The sequence below is a fragment of the Arachis hypogaea genome, chromosome 15 (assembly GCF_003086295.3).
Source record: "Arachis hypogaea cultivar Tifrunner chromosome 15, arahy.Tifrunner.gnm2.J5K5, whole genome shotgun sequence".
Classification (NCBI taxonomy): domain Eukaryota; kingdom Viridiplantae; phylum Streptophyta; class Magnoliopsida; order Fabales; family Fabaceae; genus Arachis; species Arachis hypogaea.
The window spans coordinates 115,024,931-115,047,170 of NC_092050.1; the positions used below are offsets into that span (position 1 = coordinate 115,024,931).

The window sequence follows — 22,240 nt, forward strand, 5'->3', positions numbered from 1 at the left end:
AGAAGAATGCTTGGTTCCAGCACACCAAGTAATATTCATGTCCGTCTTCCCAGGAAATTTTCAACCAATTGATCAAGTTCAAGATTTAACAATCTACAGTCATGAAGGAAGGCTAGCCAGCACACTAGCAAGGGTCTTCGAAAGAACTCAAAAGATAACAAGGGAATCTCACACAAGAATTAATTATAAAAGCAGAAATACTTTGCTTGTGTCTAGTAAAAAGAATGAAATTGAAGAAAGAGAGATGAGACTCTTAGTGGAATTTGAATCAGCATTCTACAACTTATCTGGACTCTTAGAAAAGCTCCCTGAAGGGATAAAGAGGAATCTCTGCTATCTGATAAAAGACAGAGAAGACCACAAGTGCCAGCTATGCGTCTCAGAGTTATCTGAAGAAAGCAATAATAAAACGGAATCAACCCACATGATAAAGGAAGAAGACAACGCATCTGAAGGTCACACAATAAAAGAGGAAGACAGCACATCTGAAGCATCTCTCAACATTATTGCATAGTGACGTAAGCGCTTAGGTCATAGAGCACCAACAATGTAGCTGGTGCAAGATAATAAACAATGACGTAAGCAATGACGTCATAAGAAGGGTAAGGATGGGAATTGTCCATCAGACCCAACCATTATAAATAGGTTGCTTAGGCAATTGTAGAAGGCATCAGAAAATAGAAAGCAGGAGGCAAAGAGTACTCAAATGCTAGGAGAGCAAAGAGGAAGCTGCCGAGGCGATTCTATGGTCTGAAGAAGAATTCCCATTAGGGAAAAATAGTTCTAAACTCCCCTCTGGAGTTAGTATTTACAATCTCCCCTCTGGAGATAAAAACACCTTATGTAAAATATATTAAATAAAGGAAGTTTTTCTCCAGAAAAGGTACATATTCATTCTAGTCTTTCAATTATGAATTATTTAGAAAGTTTAGAATTAACAGAAGAATCTGATTATTATAGATTAACTGCTTTATTAGATAATGAAAAACAGGCTGTTTTAAAAACAGAATTAAATCTCAAATCAAACAAAAATTTTAATAAACAAAACCTTTTAAAAGAAGTTTTTAATAAAAAAAATATAATATACTATGGAAAAATTCAACTTGAAGCCCCTATAAAGATAAAATCCGCCAATGGAGAACTTGAAATAGCTTTGATAAATGATGAAGAATTAAGTAAACAGATTGAGAAAATTAAGGATCAACAAAAAAGATCTAAAATTGGATGGATTCATATTAGTACTATACAAGTCTTAATCAAATCTACATATATGAAAGGAATTAATTCACCAATAAGCTTAGCAATCTGTGACAAAAGAATTACTGATGACCCAATAGATCAAATAATTGGAATTGTTCATGGAAACTTGGCAAACGTAAATGTTAAATTTAATGCCCATCTGGGATATGCTATACCTTTATCAACTGAAAATCTTGGAAGATCTATAAGTCTGGCTTATAAATTTCACAGAAAGAATCTAATGGAACAAGATGATGAACCATTTTCAATTACATATGCAATAAATTATGCTTTAACAAATAGCCATCATAGCATAATATTTAAAAACAGAGAAAGAATTTATGTCGATGAATTATTTCAGAAAATTGTAAAAACAGAAATACCAAAATATAAAGCTATTGAAAACCCAGTTCTATTATTAAAAGAACCGTCAGGAAAATTAGTTTCATCGAATTTTCAAATAAGAGAATCTAAAATTAATAGCCCTTTAAGTCTATCTAAGTTGAAGATTAAAGAAGAAATATATGTAACTTATCAAGACAAGAAACAAGAGCTCTTTGAAAGAGAAAATCGTTTGAATTATTTACAGTTTTCTGAAATAAATCAAAGAGCATTTGAAACTCTAAAAATAATCTATGACAAGTTAAAAAGAGAAGTTGAAGAGTTAGAAAAATTAATAGAATCTCTAGAAAATAGTGATGAATCAATGATAGAGTTTGCAGAAATTTTAAAATAAATAATGAAGCATAAAAAGATTGAAAAACCAGAAAATAAAATAAAAAGAAAAAGGGCAGAAAAATTAAAAAGTAAAATAAAAGAGTATAAAAGGGAATTAAATAACCTTCAGATCGAAATTGATGACCTTATAATAAAAAGGATAGAAATAAGAATAAATATAAACAAGTTGGAATTAAACTTAAAAAATTTATAAATGCCTGGAAAACCATATTATGACTTAAAAGAATTAAAGCTGTTGAAAGAAAAAATGGAAAATGAAGTTGAAAAATTAAGAAGGTATTTAGAAACAACAGAAAGTGTAGAAATAAAAGAAGTTTTTGAGGATTTAAGAAATTATATTAAAGAAAAAGACAAACAGATAAAAGATTTTATATACAATAATCCATGCAAAAAAGAATATTATAAACTAAAACAAGATTGAAAACTATAAAAATGAAATTACAATATACAAGGACTAGTAAAAAATTGGTATCATATAGTAAAAATGATTGCAAAATTGGTATCAGAGCCAAGTTAACGATTAAGGGTAACACTTTTTCTTTAAGCAACACTTTTAGTGGCACGCTTTTGAACCACAAAAAGACAAAAATCTGTACACCCACATCTGTACACTGTAAGGCCCCTAAAATTATCATTCCGCCCCGTTATCTCTAACAAAATGCGCAGTTACTTGAGTGCATTATCACAATTGCTTTTGATTATATATATATTACACACACAAATACATCTTCTCTTAACAAAATGCAGAGTCATTTTAGTGCATTATCACATTTGCGTTTGATTGTCGTTTTCTTAATAAAAGAAATCCTGATTTCATAGAGCGACCTCCACATATATTTTTAATCTAGTCTTAGTTAGGACAATATATTAATTAAATTCTCAACACTGTGTATTGACAAATATATATAATATTTATTAAATTTAACATGGCCATATTTTATTAATTTTTTGTGTAAATTCACAAAATTATATATACTAATTATGTCAAGTTGACTCATTTTATGCTAATTTCTTTTAGATTAATTTAAAGTTTGATTTAAATTTTTAAAATATATCTAATGAAATATTAGAATCGAATTGGGTAAAAATAACTAGGTTGGTGCTAAGATTTTTTTCTATTTTTCATTTTTTTGTTCTCTTAACTTTATAATTTTTAAATCTTTCAAATAAAATAAAAAAAATATAGAATACCAATATATTATCTACCAATTTATTGTCAATAATAATTAATTATTATATTTTAAATATATGTATAAAGAGACACATTCAAAAAATACATCTATAAAGACACTTCTGTTCTATGTAGGGGTGGCATGCGGGAAAGCCCACTCCGCCCCGCCCCGCCAGAAGCCCGCCATTTGGTAGGCTGGTCCGCCCCGCCCCGCCTAGTGAGGCGGTCTCAGAATCCCAACTCGCCTCTCCTAACGGCGGGCTGGCGGGCCAGCAGGCTAAGCCCGCCAAATATCCTTTTTTTTTAACTATTAAATAATATATATAAAGATATAAAAAAATCTCTTTTATTTTTTACTTTTAACTATTATAATTTCTAAAAGTATAAACAAATTATAATTTTTGTATTCACAAACATTAAAGTCTTTGTAGTTATAAATATCTAATAAACATAATTATAAACCAAGTTTTCATCCAAAACATAATTATAAATATTATTTCCAAAGCAAAATAAACATAATCCAAAACATAATTAACAATATTGTCTCTAAAACAAAACAAACATAGTCTAAAACACTCAATTTTCATCTTCATTCTCTTGTAAATTGGGTTGAGAGAAGTTGGGTTTTGGTAAAAAAAATTGTAAAAATACCCCCTTGCTAAAAAAATACTAAGCTTGGCGGGGAAGCCCGCCCCGCCTGCCAAAGCCCGCCAAAACCCGCGGTTTAAGCGGTGCGGGTTAAGCGGGCTTTTGCTATTTGACGGTCCCAATTTTCCAGCCCGACCCGCCTTTTTTGGCGGGTTACGCGGGCCGACCCGGCAGGTTTAGGCCCGTTTGCCACCCCTAGTTCTATGATGCACGGACACGAGACATGACACGACACGAGACACGCCGACACGTGAATTCTAAAATTTTACATGACACAGGGACACACATACATATAAAATATAAAGTATTTTTTAGATAAACCGTAATGATATTTTAATATTTTATTGATATTAAAATATAAATTAATTTTTTAAATTATTTTTAATGTCTTATTTTAATTATATCAAGTATTTAAAATATTTTGTTTTAATAAATAATAATATATACTATATCTAAATTTATTTTAAGAATATATATATTAAGAATAAGACCGGACACGTTGACACGTGATGGTATTTAGGTGTGTCAAGTGTGTCTGGAGAAAAATTTTTTATTTTTTATTGAGACACGGTTTGGATACAGCAGACACGCGTGTCGGTGAGTGTCGTGTCCAAAATGTGACCGACACGCAGATACGGCAACTCAGCAAAGTGTCCGTGGTTCATAACTTCTGTTAGACACAACCATATAAAAGGCATTTTTATTAGACAGATCATAAAGATACTTTCATTAACCACAGTTATAAACAAGAGTTGATACTTGATAGAAGTTGGCAAAAATGTTGTTGGTGACGTAGTGAGATTGAATAAAAAAATAGTCTCTTATCGAGGCCCACATTACGGCCTACCAAGGCCCAATCCCAAACGTAGCAGCCATCTCTTGTACACTTGTCATTCATTTCTCCTGCTCCTCCACGCGACGGTAACAGCCATAGCTCCGTCGACATTGCACCACTGATCTCCGACGACCATGGTTCTGAAAATTGGACTGGCCCGACCTTGAACCATGTTTCTCTACCGTTCGGATTGACTTGAGAAATCGCTAGACATAAAACCGTTTTGAAACCGCTGTATCGATTGGATACCGGCAGGTTTTCAATCACCTGCCTCAAACAGCGTCGTTTTGGCTTAAAAAAAAAAAAACAGGAATTGAAGCCTCGCAGTCGCAGTCTCACACGAACCATCATCTGAGGATATTGCTCTTCCCTCATTTTGAGAAAGAAAAGAGGAGACAACCCTACCATTCACCTCCCCCGCCGCTCTTCTCACCGCCATCGTCCCACCATCGTGTGGTCGTCCTCCATCGTCCCCTCTGCTGTATTCTCCAACGCCTCTGCTCATTCGCCAACTTCTTCGTGTCTCGCCAGCTCCAGTTCGGCAGTTCGTCGCCCATCGTCCGTGGTTGTCCGTCGTACGTCGCCGCCGGCGTTCTTGCTCAATCTCACTCATACTCTACTCACTTCTCAGACCGAAGGTAATCTATGTTTTCTTGATTTTATTTTTGTTTTTAATTTCTTTCTTATCCCTGTTTTCTCTGTCTTCTTGCTTAGTTTATTGAGATTCATACTCTGTTCGCTGTTCATTCGGTAATGGCTATTTTCTCTCTTATTTTTTTTTAATTGTTGTTCAGACTTCAGAATCAGAGAGGTACCTCATCTTTGCTTGCTTGGATCAGTATGGTTTAGGGTATTCATTTTCCTGAATGATTTGAAGCAGAATTTAAGTGGACCAATTTAATCTTGCTTGTTTTTCGGGATAATTTAATCTCCTTTGTTAACCTAATTTAATCTTGCTCGCAGTAAACCCCATCTATTCAAGCAGCTTTTTTGTATGAGTGCTAAAATTATGATAGCAATAGCCGTCAACAGCATTTTTTTTTTAAATCTTGCACTGTTTGGGCAGTATATTTGATTGCAGTTTCCTTTTGCATCTTATTAAATGCATTGCTTATTGAATCTAATCAGAAGCTATGATGATGAATTTTGTAGCATTGGTGTGCTTATTCTTCTTCTTCTTCTTCCTCTTTGTTTGGGACATACACGGTAGGATACTTTTTTAAAGATTTTGATTAATAGAAGTTAAGTTCTCTTCCAATTATAGCTTGCAAATTCTTACTAGGTTTTGTCCAGGGCCTTCGATTTAATTTAGTTTAGAGTTATTTGTTATCAAAGAAGTCACATTTGAAATTCTTTTTTCTTTACTTTCCTTTTTCTTTACTTATCTTGTTTCAATGTATGCCAACAGCTCATGAATTAGCCTCTGAAGTTGGAAACTCTTATTTCTGTACAATCAGTTCCTACATGATCTTAACTACAATATATAATTGGGATTCGTGTCTAGAAGTTTCTTGATATAAGTTTTCTTTAGCCTCTGTGTCAACTAGAAGAATGTAGTTCCATCATAGCGTATGGTCTTTAATGTTTGCTACTTTCTTGTATCTGGCTTTATTGTTGAGACAATTTAATATGTTGCAGATTTACTAAGATCATAACACTAGTTGATATAAATATAATGCTTTAAATTTGGATAATATTTTAAAGTTAATATTAGATTATAATTATGTTTTAGTGTGTTTATTTATATTTTATTTATTATTTTATTATAAAACGGTTATTCCAATTGAACTACAGTTGAACCGGTTGGATCAGTGAATCAGTAATTAAAGCGGTTCGATGACCGGTCCGGTTTTCAGAACCTTGCCAACGACTCACCAACTCTGAGCTCCGAAGAATTCGCATTTTCCAACACCATACAGCCACCATGGATGGTATTCCATCTCATCTCACTCACTTCATTATTTCTTCTGTGTTCAAAGTTTCTTTCGATTCAACTCGGTTGAGCTTGGAAGTAGTTCATAGTGTTCTGTTAATTTTCGATTTAGCTTCATATAAACGTGGGGAGTTTCAAATTCGTGTATTATAGCGAGCGAGTTTCAGGATAAACATGTATATGTGTGTTTCAGTTGATTCACAGCCAACTATGGAAGAAACGATTCTGGTGGGCGATGACCTGATGATAGGTCCACCGTCACCTGTTGTGCCACCTGAAATTGCATCCCATGTTCTCCGCGGTGTTGATTTGTGTGATGGAATCCTTAAGAACCTGTTTTTATGTAAGCTTTCTTCTTTACATGTTACATGCTTGATTAAATGTCTATAAGCTTTTTGTGTTTCGCTTCATTTGTTGTAACTTTAGACTGGAAGATAAAGGATTTAGGCAATGAATGCAGTGGTAATTAATAAGAATTATAAAGTATGTGTAACTTAGGACCATCAGCTTGCGATTTTATGTGACTAAAGTGGAGTTAAATTGTGTAGCAATATTGCTTTCATTATTTATATCTATTGGGTCTGAAGAAACTGGAGAGGCAATGATCTTAAAATTAAATAAGTTCCAAGCAACTGATAAATCCTCATGGTTTGTGTTGTTTGTCCCTAAGGTTTTAGTATTAGATGCCTGTTACATTGTTGTCTTTTCTGGATATTTGGTAAGCTTTATTTGAAACTTGTTAGGCTTGCAAATCAATGACATTGAACCATTCTGCCAGGATGAGCTTGCTCTTTATAAACAATGTGCTGAAAGAAGGGTGAGACAATTGTCATATATTACAGATATATTATTCTTTGTTCTTCCATCCTTCTTTTCCATCTTACACTCAACTCATATTGTTATTGCGGATGAGTTCTGGGAAGTGTATTTAATTGTTAACATATCTTCTTTCTTTTTTCTCGTTGGGTAAAAAAATGTAGGACAAGGAGATTAGGAATCGTCTTCAAGAAAGTGAGCGGAAATTGGGTTCATCAATGCCTTTTGAAGAAGCCAAGGAGAGAGTTACCCAGCTTGAGAAAGAAGTTACGTCATTGGATAGGTACATTAAAGAGTAGATTGGTAGACCTTGGTTTCATGCATTTGCATAAATTATGCTCTACATAGTTGTATTAAAGCTACAGTCATTAGTGTCTGTGGGTTGCATTTTAATAGGCTGTGTTTATCTTTCTTTCTTTGTCATTGAGCATTCAAACTAAATATTGGATGCATGTTTTTATGAATACAATGTAGAAATTCTCAATGTATCGGTTTCTTATATTCTTGTATTTCATGCATAGGCACCTCATTCTTGCTACTGGAGTTGAAGGCATGGAAGGTTTTCGACAAAGATGGAGTTTACATGGCCGCCTAACTGATACCAAGTAATGTTTGTCATCCATTATTGTCGTTTTGTCAAGTATAGTTTGTTTGGCATTTATAAGTTATTTGATTAAGATTATGACTTGCGCAGACTTGGTTATTGAGTTTATAGAAAAACTCATTTTAGAAGATTCCTTTTCCAAACATGTTTTAATTTCAACTGCTTCATATCTTCAAATTATTTCTAATCAATCTGATTACATGAGTATTTAATCTGGTGGCCTCTGCCTTTGCCATTGCTAAATTTGTGGAGCTAATAGCCAATAAGATTATTCGATAAGTTTATCACTCAGACATCAGTGTCATCATTATTAGTTCATGTTGCTTCTTGTTACTTTTCAATTATATGCTTGCTTGGTTTTACTTGTTCACTTTTATTTTGTTATGTATGGATTTGATGCAGGAAAAGGTTGGAGTCCTTAAAGCAGGGCATAGATAGCAGAAAATGAGGATGAGTCCAACAACAGAAATTTGGTTCCTAGGTGAAGGTTGAACCTGCGTCAGGGGGGCACCTTGTTATATGCACCCATCCAAATCTTTTAGAAATGAGCAATGCTAGGGAACCAAAAGTATATTAGCCAAAAATCAGCCAAATATTTTTGTGTGAATTCAAAATCTCTACGAGTTAATATATATGGATGTTTCTTCGCTAAGTATCAGAATATTTTTTTTTCATACTAAATGGATGTTTTTTTTATATATTTTTCGAATTTTTTGTATTGCAAATGTGAATGTCTCTATTTCTTTAAGAATTTTATTTTTTTTAAAATTTTATAAATATTTAATTATTTTTGCTAAAATATAATTGGATGTTTCTTTTGTTAAGTATTAGAATATTTTTTTTCATATTAAATAAATGTTTCTTGAAGATGGACTAGTACTTCATGTTGTTGTTGTTATTCAGTGGCTCCGCCACTTCCCATATTGCCCCTCCCAAACGAGATCCAATGACAGCTGAGCCACATGTCCCTCTTCTTTCCCTGACAGCATGGTTGTTGTGGAAGAGACTTACAACATTGGCCATCACACGTAGGGCTTTTGCACTTGAAGCATATAACAAGACACCTATTCCCATCACACTTTGAACATACCAACACATGCATTTGCATTTAGGGCTTTCGCATTTCTTGCACCTGTCACATTTGCCCTCGCATTTTGATGAGCATACAACCACACATTTGCAATTGCCCGAACAGTTGGTGCACGAGGACGGCGAAGGCGATGGGAAACACAAAACGGCACAACATTTGTTCTCCTCCTTTTTCACCTCTTCTACTTTAAGAATCGCCACACACTTAGGACGTCCTCGCCGACCTCTTCGCCGCCGCCAAATTTGTCAGCGTTGACCTCGGCATCTACCTCTCCGTCTGGAATTGAAGGTGGATTTCGTGTTGAAGCAGTTGTCTTGGATGCGCTTGTTGAGAGCGTCGCGGAGAGCATGGAAGTCGCTGACGCTTCCAGCAGCATTGGTGAGAGAGAGATGTGTGTGATTGTTGGAGGTGGGTAGGTTAATGTGAGAGAGAAGATGAATGATTTTATAGGTTTTAATTAGGTTTACTTAATTAATTTTAAATTTTTTAAATTCAAAATTTAAAAAATTTAAATTTAATTATTAATATAAATTAATATGATTTTGTTTAGTTTTTGGCTGGTAACCTTTTGGTTCTATATACTTTTCCTTTAGAAATATGGTATTCCTATTATTTGTTGTCGTAGATTTAACGATGTATGTATTTTGGTGCTCTCAATAGTCAATATTTTCATTGATCAATTCTATGGTGTCTTTTGTTTGGTGTCTAATTTTTGTCTAAATTACCTTTCATAGTAATTTTAAAATATTTAAAATTTTTTAACTTTTATACTTTTAAATTTAAAATTAATCATTTAACTTATTTTAGCAATTAGACAATATCTTTTAAACACCATAGCAAACACCATTTTCATTCTACCTGTGCTGCCTCTAATTTCTAGGGAAAATAGTCACATTATATCTAATGTGATCAACTTAGAACTCTATGCTACATATTTTTTAGGTTTGTTGCAAAGATGAAAGATGTCATTTCCTTAGGATTTCAGAAATGCGTGATTTTAGGCTTTAATTAGTTTAGCTTTTAACCGGTATAGATTTTAGGGTTTTTTACTTAAATAAAATAAATCAATATTAAAATTATTGGATTCTCCTAAATCAAATTTTGAAACGTGAATATCTTCTTTCTATTATTATATAAATCGTTTCAGCGTCATGTGAATTATATAATATATTAACCATGCCACCCAGAAACGATTTATACATGGATGATCAAGGGGAATAAAGAGTAAATCGTTACAGAGCACACAGGGTTATAAGTAATGCATAAATCGATGTATATTTTTTATAGAATTTTTCCATCATTTTTTAATATATAAATTATAAAAAATATGCATCAATAAAAATTATTAAAAAAAATTACATAAGCCATCTATAAAAAATATGCTATCAATAAAAATTATTAAAAAAATTACATGAATAACAAATACTAAAAATTTTATAAAAACTTAAATTTATGTTATTCAAAAACACATAAATTTATATTATGCAAAATTATATTTTTTAACACCTTTATACTTTTTTTTAAAAAAAAAACTTAAATTTATGTATTAAAATTTAGTATTCTTTTCATTATAATTTGTCAGTATTTTTTTTATTTAATTTAGTTTTTTAATGGAATTAATAATTAAAATTATAAAAAAATAATTAAAATTTATACAAAGTCAAATAAAAAAAATGACAAAAAGAATTCTATAAAAATTATGCATCAATAAAAATGATTAAAAAAAATTATATGAACAACGAATACTAAAAATTTTATAAAAACTTAAATTTATGTTACTCAAAACAACATGAATTTATATTATTCAAAATTATATTTTTTAACACTTTCTGATATTTTTTTAAAGAAAAAAATTAAATTTATATATTAAAATTTAGTACTCTTTTTATTATAATTTGTTAGTATTTTTTAATTTAATTTAATCTTATTAATGAAATTAATAATTGAAATTATAAAAAGTATATTTTTATTTTTTAAGTTAAAATTTAAATAGATATAGAATAATTCTTCACATATAAGCGTTTTTTTATACAAGTCTTTACAAGTTATTTATATTAACGTGCTTCGAACCGTACTGCACGTTTTTACTGCACCTTCTTCTTGCTGCAAGTTCTTCTTCCTCTTCCTCTTCTTCTTCTTTTCTTTCGTTTCTTGCCTTCTCTTTCTCCTTCTTCATTTACGTGATTTTCTCTCTGTTTTCTTTCTTCGTTATTCTCGATTTCCATTGTTTTTTGACATCAAGCTCTAAAATTGTTTTTGAAGAAGAAGAAGCAGTAGAAGATGAGGAGGAGAAAGAGAAAGAGTTCTGAATTATGCATAAGGTGTAGTTCAACGAATTTTGGGTGTATTTCTTAAATCCTTTGGGTGTAGTTTTGTAATCCTTTGGATGTATTTCTATAATCGTTTGGGTGTATTTCTGTAATCGTTTTGGTGTATTTCTGAAATTTCATTATCTTCAAATTTGGCAAGAAACTCGTTTTCATGGAGGAAGAAGAAGAAGAGTCGTTCATAATGCATGGTGAGTAGTGCGCTTTGGAAACAGGAAGTTGTTGAATAACGTGCGTTTATTTATTCTTGAATGTGGGAGTGTAATGTGTGTGTTTTGTTGGAGTTGTGCCAACTTGTAAATGTGTGTTTGGATTAGAGTTTGCAAATGAGATTTTGTATAAAATTGATTTTACAAACTTGATTTTGATAAAAAGTGAGTTGGTGTTAAGGTGATTTATGTTTGGTAATTTTGTATCAAAATGGATTATAATAAAATGAATGTTGTTTGGATTATATTATTCAAAATTACATTTAGACAAAAATTACTAAAAAGTATATGAATTTATATCATTCAAATTTATATTATTTTAACACTTTTTTTACTATAATTACTTTTGAAAAGAATTTAAATTTATGTATTGAAAATTAGTACTGTTTTGTTATAATTTGTTAATACTCTTCTTTCGTACTCTTTTTGTATTTAATTATATCTTTTTAATAAAATTTATATTATAAAAATTAATAATAATAAATAAAATATTTACTAATTTAAGAATATAGAGTAAAAAATATACAAAGTCAAATAAAAAAATAAAATTTTATAAAAAAAATACGTATTAATAAAAATAATTAAAAAAGCATATGAATAATGAATATTAAACATTTTATTAAAAAAATACAATGATATACATGAGTGAAACATACAAAAATTCTAAACAAAAATATCTATATTATTAATAAAAAAATAAATAAATAATTGATAAAAATTAAAACCTAACAAAGAGTATTAATAATAATATTAAAAAAATATTTGTTTGTGAAGCGTAACTATGAAAAAAATTCAAGAACTCTGATGATTATTTTTAGTATTTTTTTATTGTAGATGAGATTGGATGGCAAAGTTGGTGGAATGCCAATTAATTTTTTAATTTATGGAGTGAACGCAGAAGCTAAACGCAAAAGCTACCATTTGTTGCTTCTGGTGAACGGAGTTCAAACCCAAAATCATGTTCGCGTTCAGAAGAAAAAATTAACCAAACAAAAATATTATAAATAAAAGTACCCTATTATACATAAATCGTGACAGACTTGAGAGGATTTGCTTTAACACGTTAATTGTGCCAAGCCTTTGTGTTTTAGCTCAAAATCACGTGAATCTTTGTAGGGTGGGACGATTTTTGCGTTACCTATAACTATGTGTGCCCTGCAACGATTTACTCCTTTTTGAGTGGCATGGTTAACATATTATATAATCCTCATGCCCGTGAACGATTTATATAATAGTAGAAAGAGAATATTTACAATTTGGGAAGATAGGAGACTCGAACCCGCAATCTCTTAATTGAGTATGGGGAGTCTGTGCCATTTGAGCTATTACTCATTGGCATAATCTCAAATGGCATAGTCTCCTCATACTCAATTAAGAGGTTGCGGGTTTGAGTATCCTATCTTTGGTAAAAAAAAAAAAAAAAAAGAAAGAGGATATTTACGTTTCAAAAATTGATTTAGGAAAATCCAGTAATTTTGGTATTGGTTTATTTTATTTAAATAAAAAATCCTAAATTTTTTTTTATTTTCAAATTGACAAATTGACATCGTTCAAAATTACCGTAGTTTTTTTTTTTTGGTGACTTTAAAATTACCGTAGTTTGATATGTGAGAAAACACTAGACAATTATTTTATCTATTATAATTATTATTGTTTGTATTTATTAAAAATTATTTTTAACCGAGTCTATAAAAAATATTGCAGTTTTAAAAAAGTTATTTTTCAAATGGAAACTTTAGTAAATTGCATGTTCAGAGTGTAAAACAAAAGCGTCTGATTGTCTTGTCATTTTTTCATCTTCCCAATTCACATTCATTTTTCATCTCCCCAATTCACATTCACTTGCTATGAACGAAAACATATGGTGTCTAGATAATTGCTAGTTAAAACTTAAAATAGATGTGCTTTTCAGATTTTGAGTGTTACCCTGAGCTCAAAGCAAATTCATTAATAACTTGTTTTTGCGTTTCCACGTTTATGTTGTTGGGACATTAAAACTAAATATTAATATATTAATTAATTATTTATTAAACCTTCCAAACGTTGTGGTTTTTATTATTTTTTTTTTTAGTTTATTTTTGTTCCGAGGGTTACCTTGAAACGTTGATTTGGGTCTGAACATGAAGACCAGATTTCTTTGTATGGCAGTGTTCGACTTGTTGATGCTGAGATGTCGCCTATCCGAGTTCCTCGTGAGGAGGTGGAAGGTGGTACCTGTAAGAAACTTCGATGCTTAAGTTAGCAAGGGTTTTAGGTAGGTTTTTAGTAGATTAGAACGTAGATTATACCTGAGGGGTGTCAATGTATTTATAGTAGAGTTGATGACCATTTTTTTTGGAATAGTTTTATCTTTATTGATGGATAACTGTTCTCTGTATCTTGAAAATTTGTTGGAAACTATTTTTTTTAGGAAAGATAAAGATTGTAGGAGAGATTCGCGGAAGCAGTTACTTGCTTGGACAAGTGGAGATGGTCTCCCTTCCGATGTCCGACAAAGAGGTTAGGTATGGATGGAGATCCCTTTCTTGGATTGGTCTGTCAATCCTTATTGGGTCTGGCCTTAGTTGTTGGGTCAGGGTATGAATAGTGTTCCTGGTTGAGTCCTGAACTTTCTATTGGTCGAGATCAAGCAATTCGTGGCTTCTGCTTAGACGTCAGGTACCTCACCTTTCCGTACTCAACGTGTTTTGAAAATTTGAATGTTGCCTCTTTAAATGTGGGGCGAATGTTGCGCGGCAGTTTTTCTTGGGATCCGCACATATTTTAAAGAGGAGTTAAGAGTCATTATGCTCATTATCTCCTATAAAAGCATTTTTGGCTCTTCTTCTTCCCATTTCTCAACTGTTGAAAGCTTTTTCATTTTCTTCTCTCTTTGCAAAAAATCTTTCTTCTTCTGTTCTTGCCTTCTAGTTGCTCTCGATTCCAAGATTTCTTCATCTTGGATTTTTAAAAGATTTTGCTTTATGGAGAGGAACGTTTGTGACTTGCGGCATTGATGTGCCCCTCTTTCTTTGAATTTTCATTGAGGTTGGTGCTTCTATTTATGTTATCAGTAGCTTTGTCTTCTATTTGTGGTGTGACTGTTTTGAATGGCTTTCAAATAGAAATGCTAGCAATGTGCTTCTTTGGGTGTTGCTTCTTGGATTTCGGTGGTAGTCTTACTTGTTTTCTTTGAGACTTTTTGTTGATTATCGTCGGTTAGTCTAAAAACTTCTTTTGTAACCATTTTTGTTGATTAGACCCCAACGGCTTTTTGTTGATTGAATCGCCGTTGGTTATTTGGGATTGTTCTAAGTTTTTGTGGAACTATTGTAACTGTAACTGTTTTGTTGTTTGTTGTCGTATTGTCCTCAATAGTGTTGCTGCTATGTTGTTACTGATAGCATAGGAGGGACACCGTTTTGGTATTTTTTGTAGAAAAATTTTTGAAAATGGCTCTTGTTGGTTTTACTTGTTTTTGACCGACCTCTTTTGGACGACATCCGAGTTGTTGGAGTAACGATTTCTTTATTTTGCATCTATAGGTATAGCTTATATGTCACATGCTCAGTTCTGAATATGTCGACTAAGGTTCCTCTTAGCTTTTTGAATTGGGTAGATACTACCGTTCTTTTTTGTGTCCCCGTAGTTGATAAAGAATACTGTGATGTATTCCGTAGGCATCATAAAATATGTGAGAACAGCAAAGATGAGAGGAATTATGAGTTAGTAGTACCTGATCCTAAAGAGAGAATTTGTTTTCCTCCCTTGGACAAGTCGGAACGTCCATTCTTTTATGCCTATGGATGTTTTTTCACCAAGTTAGGCATTTCTCTCCCTTTTACTAACTTTGAGACGAATATCCTTTGGGCTTGTAATGTTTTCCCTTTCCAGCTTCGTCCGAACTCTTGGGCCTTCTTAAAAATTTTTCAGCTTCTATGTCGGGAGCTTGAGGTCCGACCTTCTAGTAAGCTTTTCTTTTATCTATTTATTTTGACCAAACTCGGGACGTTGAAAAGGAAGGCTTCTTGGTTTCTTTCTGTGCCATCCAAGGTAGGGAAGTTTTTTCTATTTTCAACGAATCCTTTCATGATTTCAAAAATCATTTCTTTAAAATTCGAGCCATGGAGGGTGCCCGACCTTTCCTTTTGGATGAGAATAACGAGCCTTCCTTTCTCCTATATTGGCAAAAAGAACCTGTAAAAGTCAAATATAGCATAGATAGCCTAGATGAAATTGAAAAGTATTTCGTGAACGTGTTGCAAGAGTGCTGGGGCTGAGCTCCTCACTTGGACACAAAAAGGTTCTTAGGGGACCCGGTCAACTCTGATCCGAGTTAGATAGTTTTCCTATCTCTTAGCTTTTATGACTTTTCAGTTTGTATTTTTGTTGTTTTAATGTATTTTGTATTTTTTCAGAGACCATGGCTTCCAAGACTTCTTCTATGAAGTATCTGCGTCAAACTAAGAAGACCGTTGTGGTCCGAAGTCTCCAAGGTCAAGAAACCGGTGGCGCCTTCGGAATTCTTCCCCACAGAAAACAGATTCTGGTCCTGCTGCTTAGAAGAAGCTCATCCTTAATCCTTCTATTCGCCTGATTCTCTCCGACCCGACGTTGGAAAGCTTGGGTACCCTGTCTTCCTCATCACCTTCAGGGCCTCCTCCCAAAAAACAGAAAATTACTAGGGAGTCGAGTATTAATGATAAGGATTTTGACGGGTTTGCTTAGAGCGAGAGGAATATTTTGCCCCATAGCTAGATAGGCATGGATGATGCGGCGATTCAAAATCACTTCAACCATATGGCCCATAATTGTATCCGTATGGTGGGGGTGAGCACTGCTCTGGCTAAGGAGCTAAAAAAGACTCATGTTCGTGCCACCTAGGCCTTTCTGGACTCTGTCGGAGCTGAAGTGGAAAGGCTAAAGGGTTTGAAGGAGGAGTTAGAAGAGAAGAATGCCATACTAAAGTCCGACCTAGAGAAAGCACATTCTCGGGTGGTAAAGGCTGAGGCTGCAACGTTAATGGCAGAGGAGGTAAAAAAGAGGGACGAGGAAAGTTATACTCGAACCTATAGAGAGCTGATCAACCTCCGAAAGGAGTTAAAAGATGCCTGGGAGAAACATGCCGCCCTTTAGGAAAATGTGGTCGCAAGAATGGACGAGATGTTTGAAAATTTAAAGGCTCAAGTCCGAGTCCTTGCCCCCGACCTAGACCTTTCCTTGCTCGGCCAAGACAACATCGTCATCGACGGGAAGATCGTGTCAACCCCTAATGAGGATGAGGGGCCTCCTCTCAACCCGAAGTCCCAGGGCAGCCGAACTCCTCAGTCTCCCGAGGTCCAGGTCGAGGTCGAAAATGCTAAGGCTTCTTCTTCACCTCGTCCTATCCCAGCAGTCCTGGTTTTTGTGCATCCTCCAACCCGTCCTGTAAAGAGTACAGATGCCCAGATGGGTGAGGATGTCAACCTGTCCTGTAAAGAGTACCTGATATATATTGAAAATTGTTTTAAACTTATGAAAAAAGTTAAAGACTAATAAAAAGAAAAAAGACCGAGATTTGTGAAGTAAAAAAGATGGCTTAATTAATTCAATTTTAAAGTACAAATAACAATCAATTCAAACCATTTAATGTAATGCTTTGAGAAATGGCTCAGTTGAAAAAAAAATAATAACATAGGAATATAATTTTTGGAGTGACACTCAAAATGATTTTTCCTTTTTTTTAGTTTTGTTCGTTTGATTTAGTTGAGTATATTTCGCTTATATAAAAGCGAAATATTTAAAATTTTTCATACATAAAATTACAAAATATAACTAAACTTTTTTGTATATATTTTGTTATTTTGTTAACGAAATATGAAAATGACATGTAAAATAATAAATTTTAAAATTTTACACAAATTAAAAATTTTAAATAAATTAAAAAAGAACAAAAGTAAACATTCTAACATTATTTTTCATCGATTTTTTAATAAGCTTTTAATCCCACAACATTTATGATAATACAATATACATGTATTTAAGAGGCCAATTTAAAAAAAAAAAAAAAAAGTTAAACCCACTATGAACTAAGTTGAGCTGAAAACTCATGCCTTGGAAAAAAAAAAGGCTTTACATAAGTCATAACTCCCAAAACGATCATGATGCACCAATCTAATGCAAATTGGGTAGGTTGGACATTTTTATCTATTCTAAGCTGGAAAAAAAAAATCTGTTGCAGGATTTCTGTAGACTTTCTATGATTGTTGTGCACAACACAACAATTTTACTCACCAAATTTTGACCAAATATATTGTTTAATATAAATTTTAATGGTCGTAACTTATAAAAGTTGAAATATCATATTCCAAGTAAATATAATGCAATACGTGAACATCTTTTTATATTATAATAGAATTTTATTTTGGTAATATTTGTGGTGACATGAAAAATAGTGACTATGAACACTTGACATTTGATAAAAAGATATAAAAGAAGAATACGATAATTCACAAAAATGAAGTGTTACTGTAAAAGTATAAATGGGATTTGGATACCAAAATGTTAGGCCATTGCCACGGGCTTGGACTTAGGCAAAAATTCGTAGAATCTATAGATTTTGATGGTGAGTTATTTGTTACCCTAAATACTAAATAAGCAGTATTAGTCTGTGAAAAAAACGAAAGCAAGTTTATAATTCATGAGTGGAAAGGAGAAAATAAAACTAAGAACAAAATTATTCGGGTAAATGGTAAAAAAAATTGTTAAATAGATGTTTGAGATGAAATTTTTTTAAAATAAAATAGTTTATATTGAGATACAAATTTTGAATAACTTTTTATCAATTATATATCAATATTGGGATTTAGGTTTTAGGTTTTATTTGTATATTTTTTTTGGTTTATTCTGGAAATTATAAAAACAAAAAGAGAAAACAAAATTATACTTTACAATTTTCAAAATAAAAAAGATTATTTATTATCCTATTTTTGTTTTTTTTTTTATTTTTAAAATAAACAAAAATTAAAACAATAAATAATTATACTTTACAATTTTAATTCTTGCATTGAAAAATTCGAATATCATTTTGATTATCTATGGTTTGATGATTTTATTTCTCCAACTTATCAAGAGGCTACAAAATTAATGCAAATTATTTAAATTAAATTCATGTCATTTGATAATAAAAAATGTTAGGGAAAAAAAATATTTTTTAGAAAATAAAATTGTTTTAAGCAAATAAATCTAAGATAATTTTTTTGTCAATTCATGTTATATTATTTAATTTTCAATAATTCAATTTTAATACATTAGAAAAAAAAACTTTCAATTGACATTATCTGTAACATAATAGAGTTTGTTTTTTGTATAGTTGTCAAGTTGGTTAGTTTGTTAGACATAATTATAGCACTATTAGTTAGTAATTTATTTTTCCTTTTGCTATATATATTGTAATCGGTACTCAGTACTCTGTGGTGGTTCTTTTAATCAATTATTCTCTCTTTTCACTTCTTTCTAATTTTTCTTCCATTACTTTAAATTTCAATGACCTGAGAGTACATCACCAACCTTCTTATTTTCTTATAATTATTTTTGTAATTCACTTGAATTTTAAGCTTGGTATCATTTTACATGGTATCAGAGTGAGAAGATCCAACTATGGCAGATAATTTAGCTAATCCGAATGCAAGCCCTTCATCAAATTCCGCTGCAGATTTTGAGAATTTTACCGCTTTCATACGTCAATTCTCTCAGTTCCAGGCACATCTTGGCAGATCTAGTTCCTCTTCTGCAATTTCTGATCCGATTAGCCCTTATTTTCTTCATCCAGGAGAAAGTCCTGGTTTGGCTCTAATTCCGCTTAAATTGACACCTCAAAATTATTATCAGTGGTCGTGGTCGCGCGATATGTGGAGAGCACTCAGATCGAAGAACAAGGTGAAATTCCTCGATGGATCCATTCTAAAACCAGGTGAAGGTGATCCTAATTTTGAAGCATGGGATAGGTGTAACAATTTTCTCCTCTCCTGGATCAACCTCTCTCTCAGCCCTGAAATCGCTAAGAGCGTGATGTGGATTAGCTCAGCTCCAGACTTGTGGAATGATTTAAAACGTCGTTACTCACAGGGAGATGTCTTTCGAGTTGGTGCGTTAAACAAGGTGATCTTACTGTTACCTCTTACTTTGCTATGTTGAAAGCTATTTGGGAAGAATTAGAAAATTTACGTGCTATTCCTAGTTGTGTTGCTTGTGTTAATGGATGTTCATGTGGATTACGAATTGTTCGAGACTATGCTTCTGAGGAATATGTTGTCAAATTCTTAAAAGGATTGAATGAGCAATATTCAAATGTTAAATCACAAATCATGCTAATGAAGCCGTTACCTGAAATCAACACAGTACTATCTATGTTAACCCAACAAGAGCAAGAATTGAATTGTGACCCGTCAAATAGCAACATAGTGACTAACTCTTTAGAGGTGCAAACCTCAACTGGAGGCGGTTCATTTTCTGGAAGAGGTAGAGGCCGTGGACGAAATTCAGGCAGAGGAGGAAATCAAAAATCTTATAGTCGAGGCTACACTTCAAAGTTTTGTAGCTACTGTAATCGAATTGGTCATTTAGCAGAGACATGCTATAAGAAAAATGGCTTTCCTACTCACCAAAAGCAGCGAGTAGCCAATCAACTTAGCACTGACGAGATAGTTGAGAATTCTAGTGCTGAGATTGCTGATTCTAACCAGGATAAAAAGAGCGATGATACAGTACTTGTGTTGACTCCAGATCAGAAGGAAACCTTACTAGCACTCCTTCAACAACCACGCATGCCAACTTCAAATAGTGTAAACCACATTACTTCTTCCGCCACCCTTACTCAACCAAAAGGTAGGCATTGCTTGAGTGTATCATCAAATTTTACTAAAACTTCTTGGATACTTGACAGTGGAGCTACTGATCATGCATCCTATATTCAAGAGTCTTTCAAAATTTTTCATTATATGAGACCAGTTTTGGTAAATCTACCTGATGGTTCTACCACTACAACAAACATTTGTGGCACTGTGCAACTCTCTAAACATTTGATTCTTACCAATGTTTTATTCATACCTCACTTTAAATATAATTTGATTTCAGTGTCTAAACTCACAAAGTCATTACATTGTGAATTAAAATTTACTGATTCTTTTTGTGAGATACAGGTACTCCCATCATTGAAGATGATTGGGCAAGCTAAAGTCATTGGTGATCTTTATGTGATGGATGCTCAACCTTGGAAACTAACTACACCAGAAGTTAACACACATTCTGTAAATGTCACAGTACAGCAAGATTTAGGAACTCTATAGCATGCTAGACTAGGTCATTTACCATCCAAAAGAATGTCAATCATGAAAAATACATTTCCATTTATTGAATGCATTTCATCATCTCATGTTTGTGATTCTTGCCACTTGGCTAGACAAAAGAAATTGTCTTTTCCCATTAGTAATACACAATCAGAATATATTTTTGATTTGTTACATATAGATATTTGGGGACCACTCTCACTTTTATCTACTGCTGGCCATAAATATTTTCTTACAATTGTGGAAGATAAAACGAGGTTTACTTGGATTTATTGCATGAAACTAAAATCCGAAACTAGAGTGTTAGTAGAAAATTTTGTTCAAATTGTGCAAACTCAATTTCATAAAGTTGTGAAACAAATTAGAACAGATAATGGGATGGAATTTAAAATGAACTCCTTCTATAACTCAAAAGGAATATTACATCAAACATCTTGTGTTGAAACTCCTCAACAAAATGGAATTGTTGAGAGGAAGCATCAACATATACTGAATATTGCAAGAGCACTTTTGTTTCATTCTAATGTGCCAAAATGTTTTTGGCACTATGCTATGCAACATTCAGTACATTTAATAAATAGACTACCAAGCACCTTCTTGAATCATCAAACGCCTTATGAGGCACTTTTCAAGAATAAACCAGATTTGACTCATCTCAAGGTGTTTGGTTGTCTTGTTTTTGCTACCACTTTGAGTACTAATAGAAGAAAATTAGATCCTAGAGCTAGAAAATGTGTTTTTCTTGGTTATCAATCAGGAACAAAAGGGTCCATTTTGTTTGATTTAAAATCCAAAGAAATTTTTATATCAAGAAACACTGAATTTTATGAACACTATTTCCCATTCAAACAAATACCAAGCACTGATTTTTCTATAGATCAGCCTTCAATTGAATCATCCAATTTTGACCCTTTTGCATTCTTTTATAATAACTTTGCACATACTTCTTCATATGAGCATACTCATGGCATAATTGCACCTCACACCATACACACTACACCTGATTTATCTGCCACTTCTACATCACCTATGGCATCTCTTCATGATATAACAGATTCTGCATCACCCGCCACCTTAGACTCAGCATCTGCAGTGGCACCATTGGAACATTCATCCATTCATATTGAGTCACAATCTGCTGCACCAGTTTTGAGAAGGTCTGAACGAGAAAGAAAAACACCCTCTTATCTTAAAGATTTTCATTGTTTCCATATTTCATCACATAGAGATCCAATCAATGCGGCCCAATTACCTTCAACATGTAAGTATCCCCTTTCTCACCATTTGTCATATTCATTGTTTACTCCCAAGCACCAGGCCTTCAC

General features: G+C 32.7%; 2 protein-coding genes across 3 annotated transcripts; both read left to right on the forward strand.

Moving 5' to 3' along the window:
- Positions 1–4,645: 4,645 nt before the first annotated feature.
- LOC112750495 (uncharacterized) lies at positions 4,646–8,636 on the forward strand. Of its 2 annotated transcripts, XM_072216617.1 has the most exons (8): positions 4,662–5,269; positions 5,784–5,837; positions 6,426–6,562; positions 6,758–6,907; positions 7,308–7,381; positions 7,545–7,663; positions 7,902–7,985; positions 8,387–8,636. In XM_072216617.1, exons 3-8 carry the CDS (start codon positions 6,556–6,558, stop codon positions 8,430–8,432), a joined length of 480 nt encoding a protein of 159 aa, XP_072072718.1. In that variant the 5' UTR covers positions 4,662–5,269; positions 5,784–5,837; positions 6,426–6,555; the 3' UTR covers positions 8,433–8,636. The 2 variants fall into 2 exon arrangements, with proteins under 2 accessions (XP_025655028.1, XP_072072718.1); XM_025799243.3 differs by lacking the exon at positions 5,784–5,837 and having other exon boundaries at positions 4,646–5,269.
- Positions 8,637–19,227: 10,591 nt separating this feature from the next.
- LOC140179288 (uncharacterized) lies at positions 19,228–20,915 on the forward strand. Its single transcript, XM_072218002.1, has 3 exons — positions 19,228–19,714; positions 19,768–20,663; positions 20,769–20,915. The coding sequence occupies exons 1-3, from the start codon at positions 19,228–19,230 to the stop codon at positions 20,913–20,915; spliced, it is 1,530 nt and encodes a 509-aa protein (XP_072074103.1).
- Positions 20,916–22,240: the final 1,325 nt, after the last annotated feature.

Bases quoted from the DNA above. Each gene is read 5' to 3' on its own strand.
- LOC112750495 (XM_025799243.3), top strand. The intron at 7,382-7,544 runs GTGAGACAATTG...AAAAAAATGTAG, and splicing joins AACAATGTGCTGAAAGAAGG to GACAAGGAGATTAGGAATCG. The intron at 7,664-7,901 runs GTACATTAAAGA...TTTCATGCATAG, and splicing joins GAAGTTACGTCATTGGATAG to GCACCTCATTCTTGCTACTG.
- LOC140179288 (XM_072218002.1), top strand. From the start codon at position 19,228: ATGGCAGATAATTTAGCTAATCCGAATGCAAGCCCTTCATCAAATTCC. The intron at 19,715-19,767 runs GTGCGTTAAACA...CTATGTTGAAAG, and splicing joins GGGAGATGTCTTTCGAGTTG to CTATTTGGGAAGAATTAGAA. The intron at 20,664-20,768 runs GTTTTATTCATA...TGTGAGATACAG, and splicing joins AACATTTGATTCTTACCAAT to GTACTCCCATCATTGAAGAT.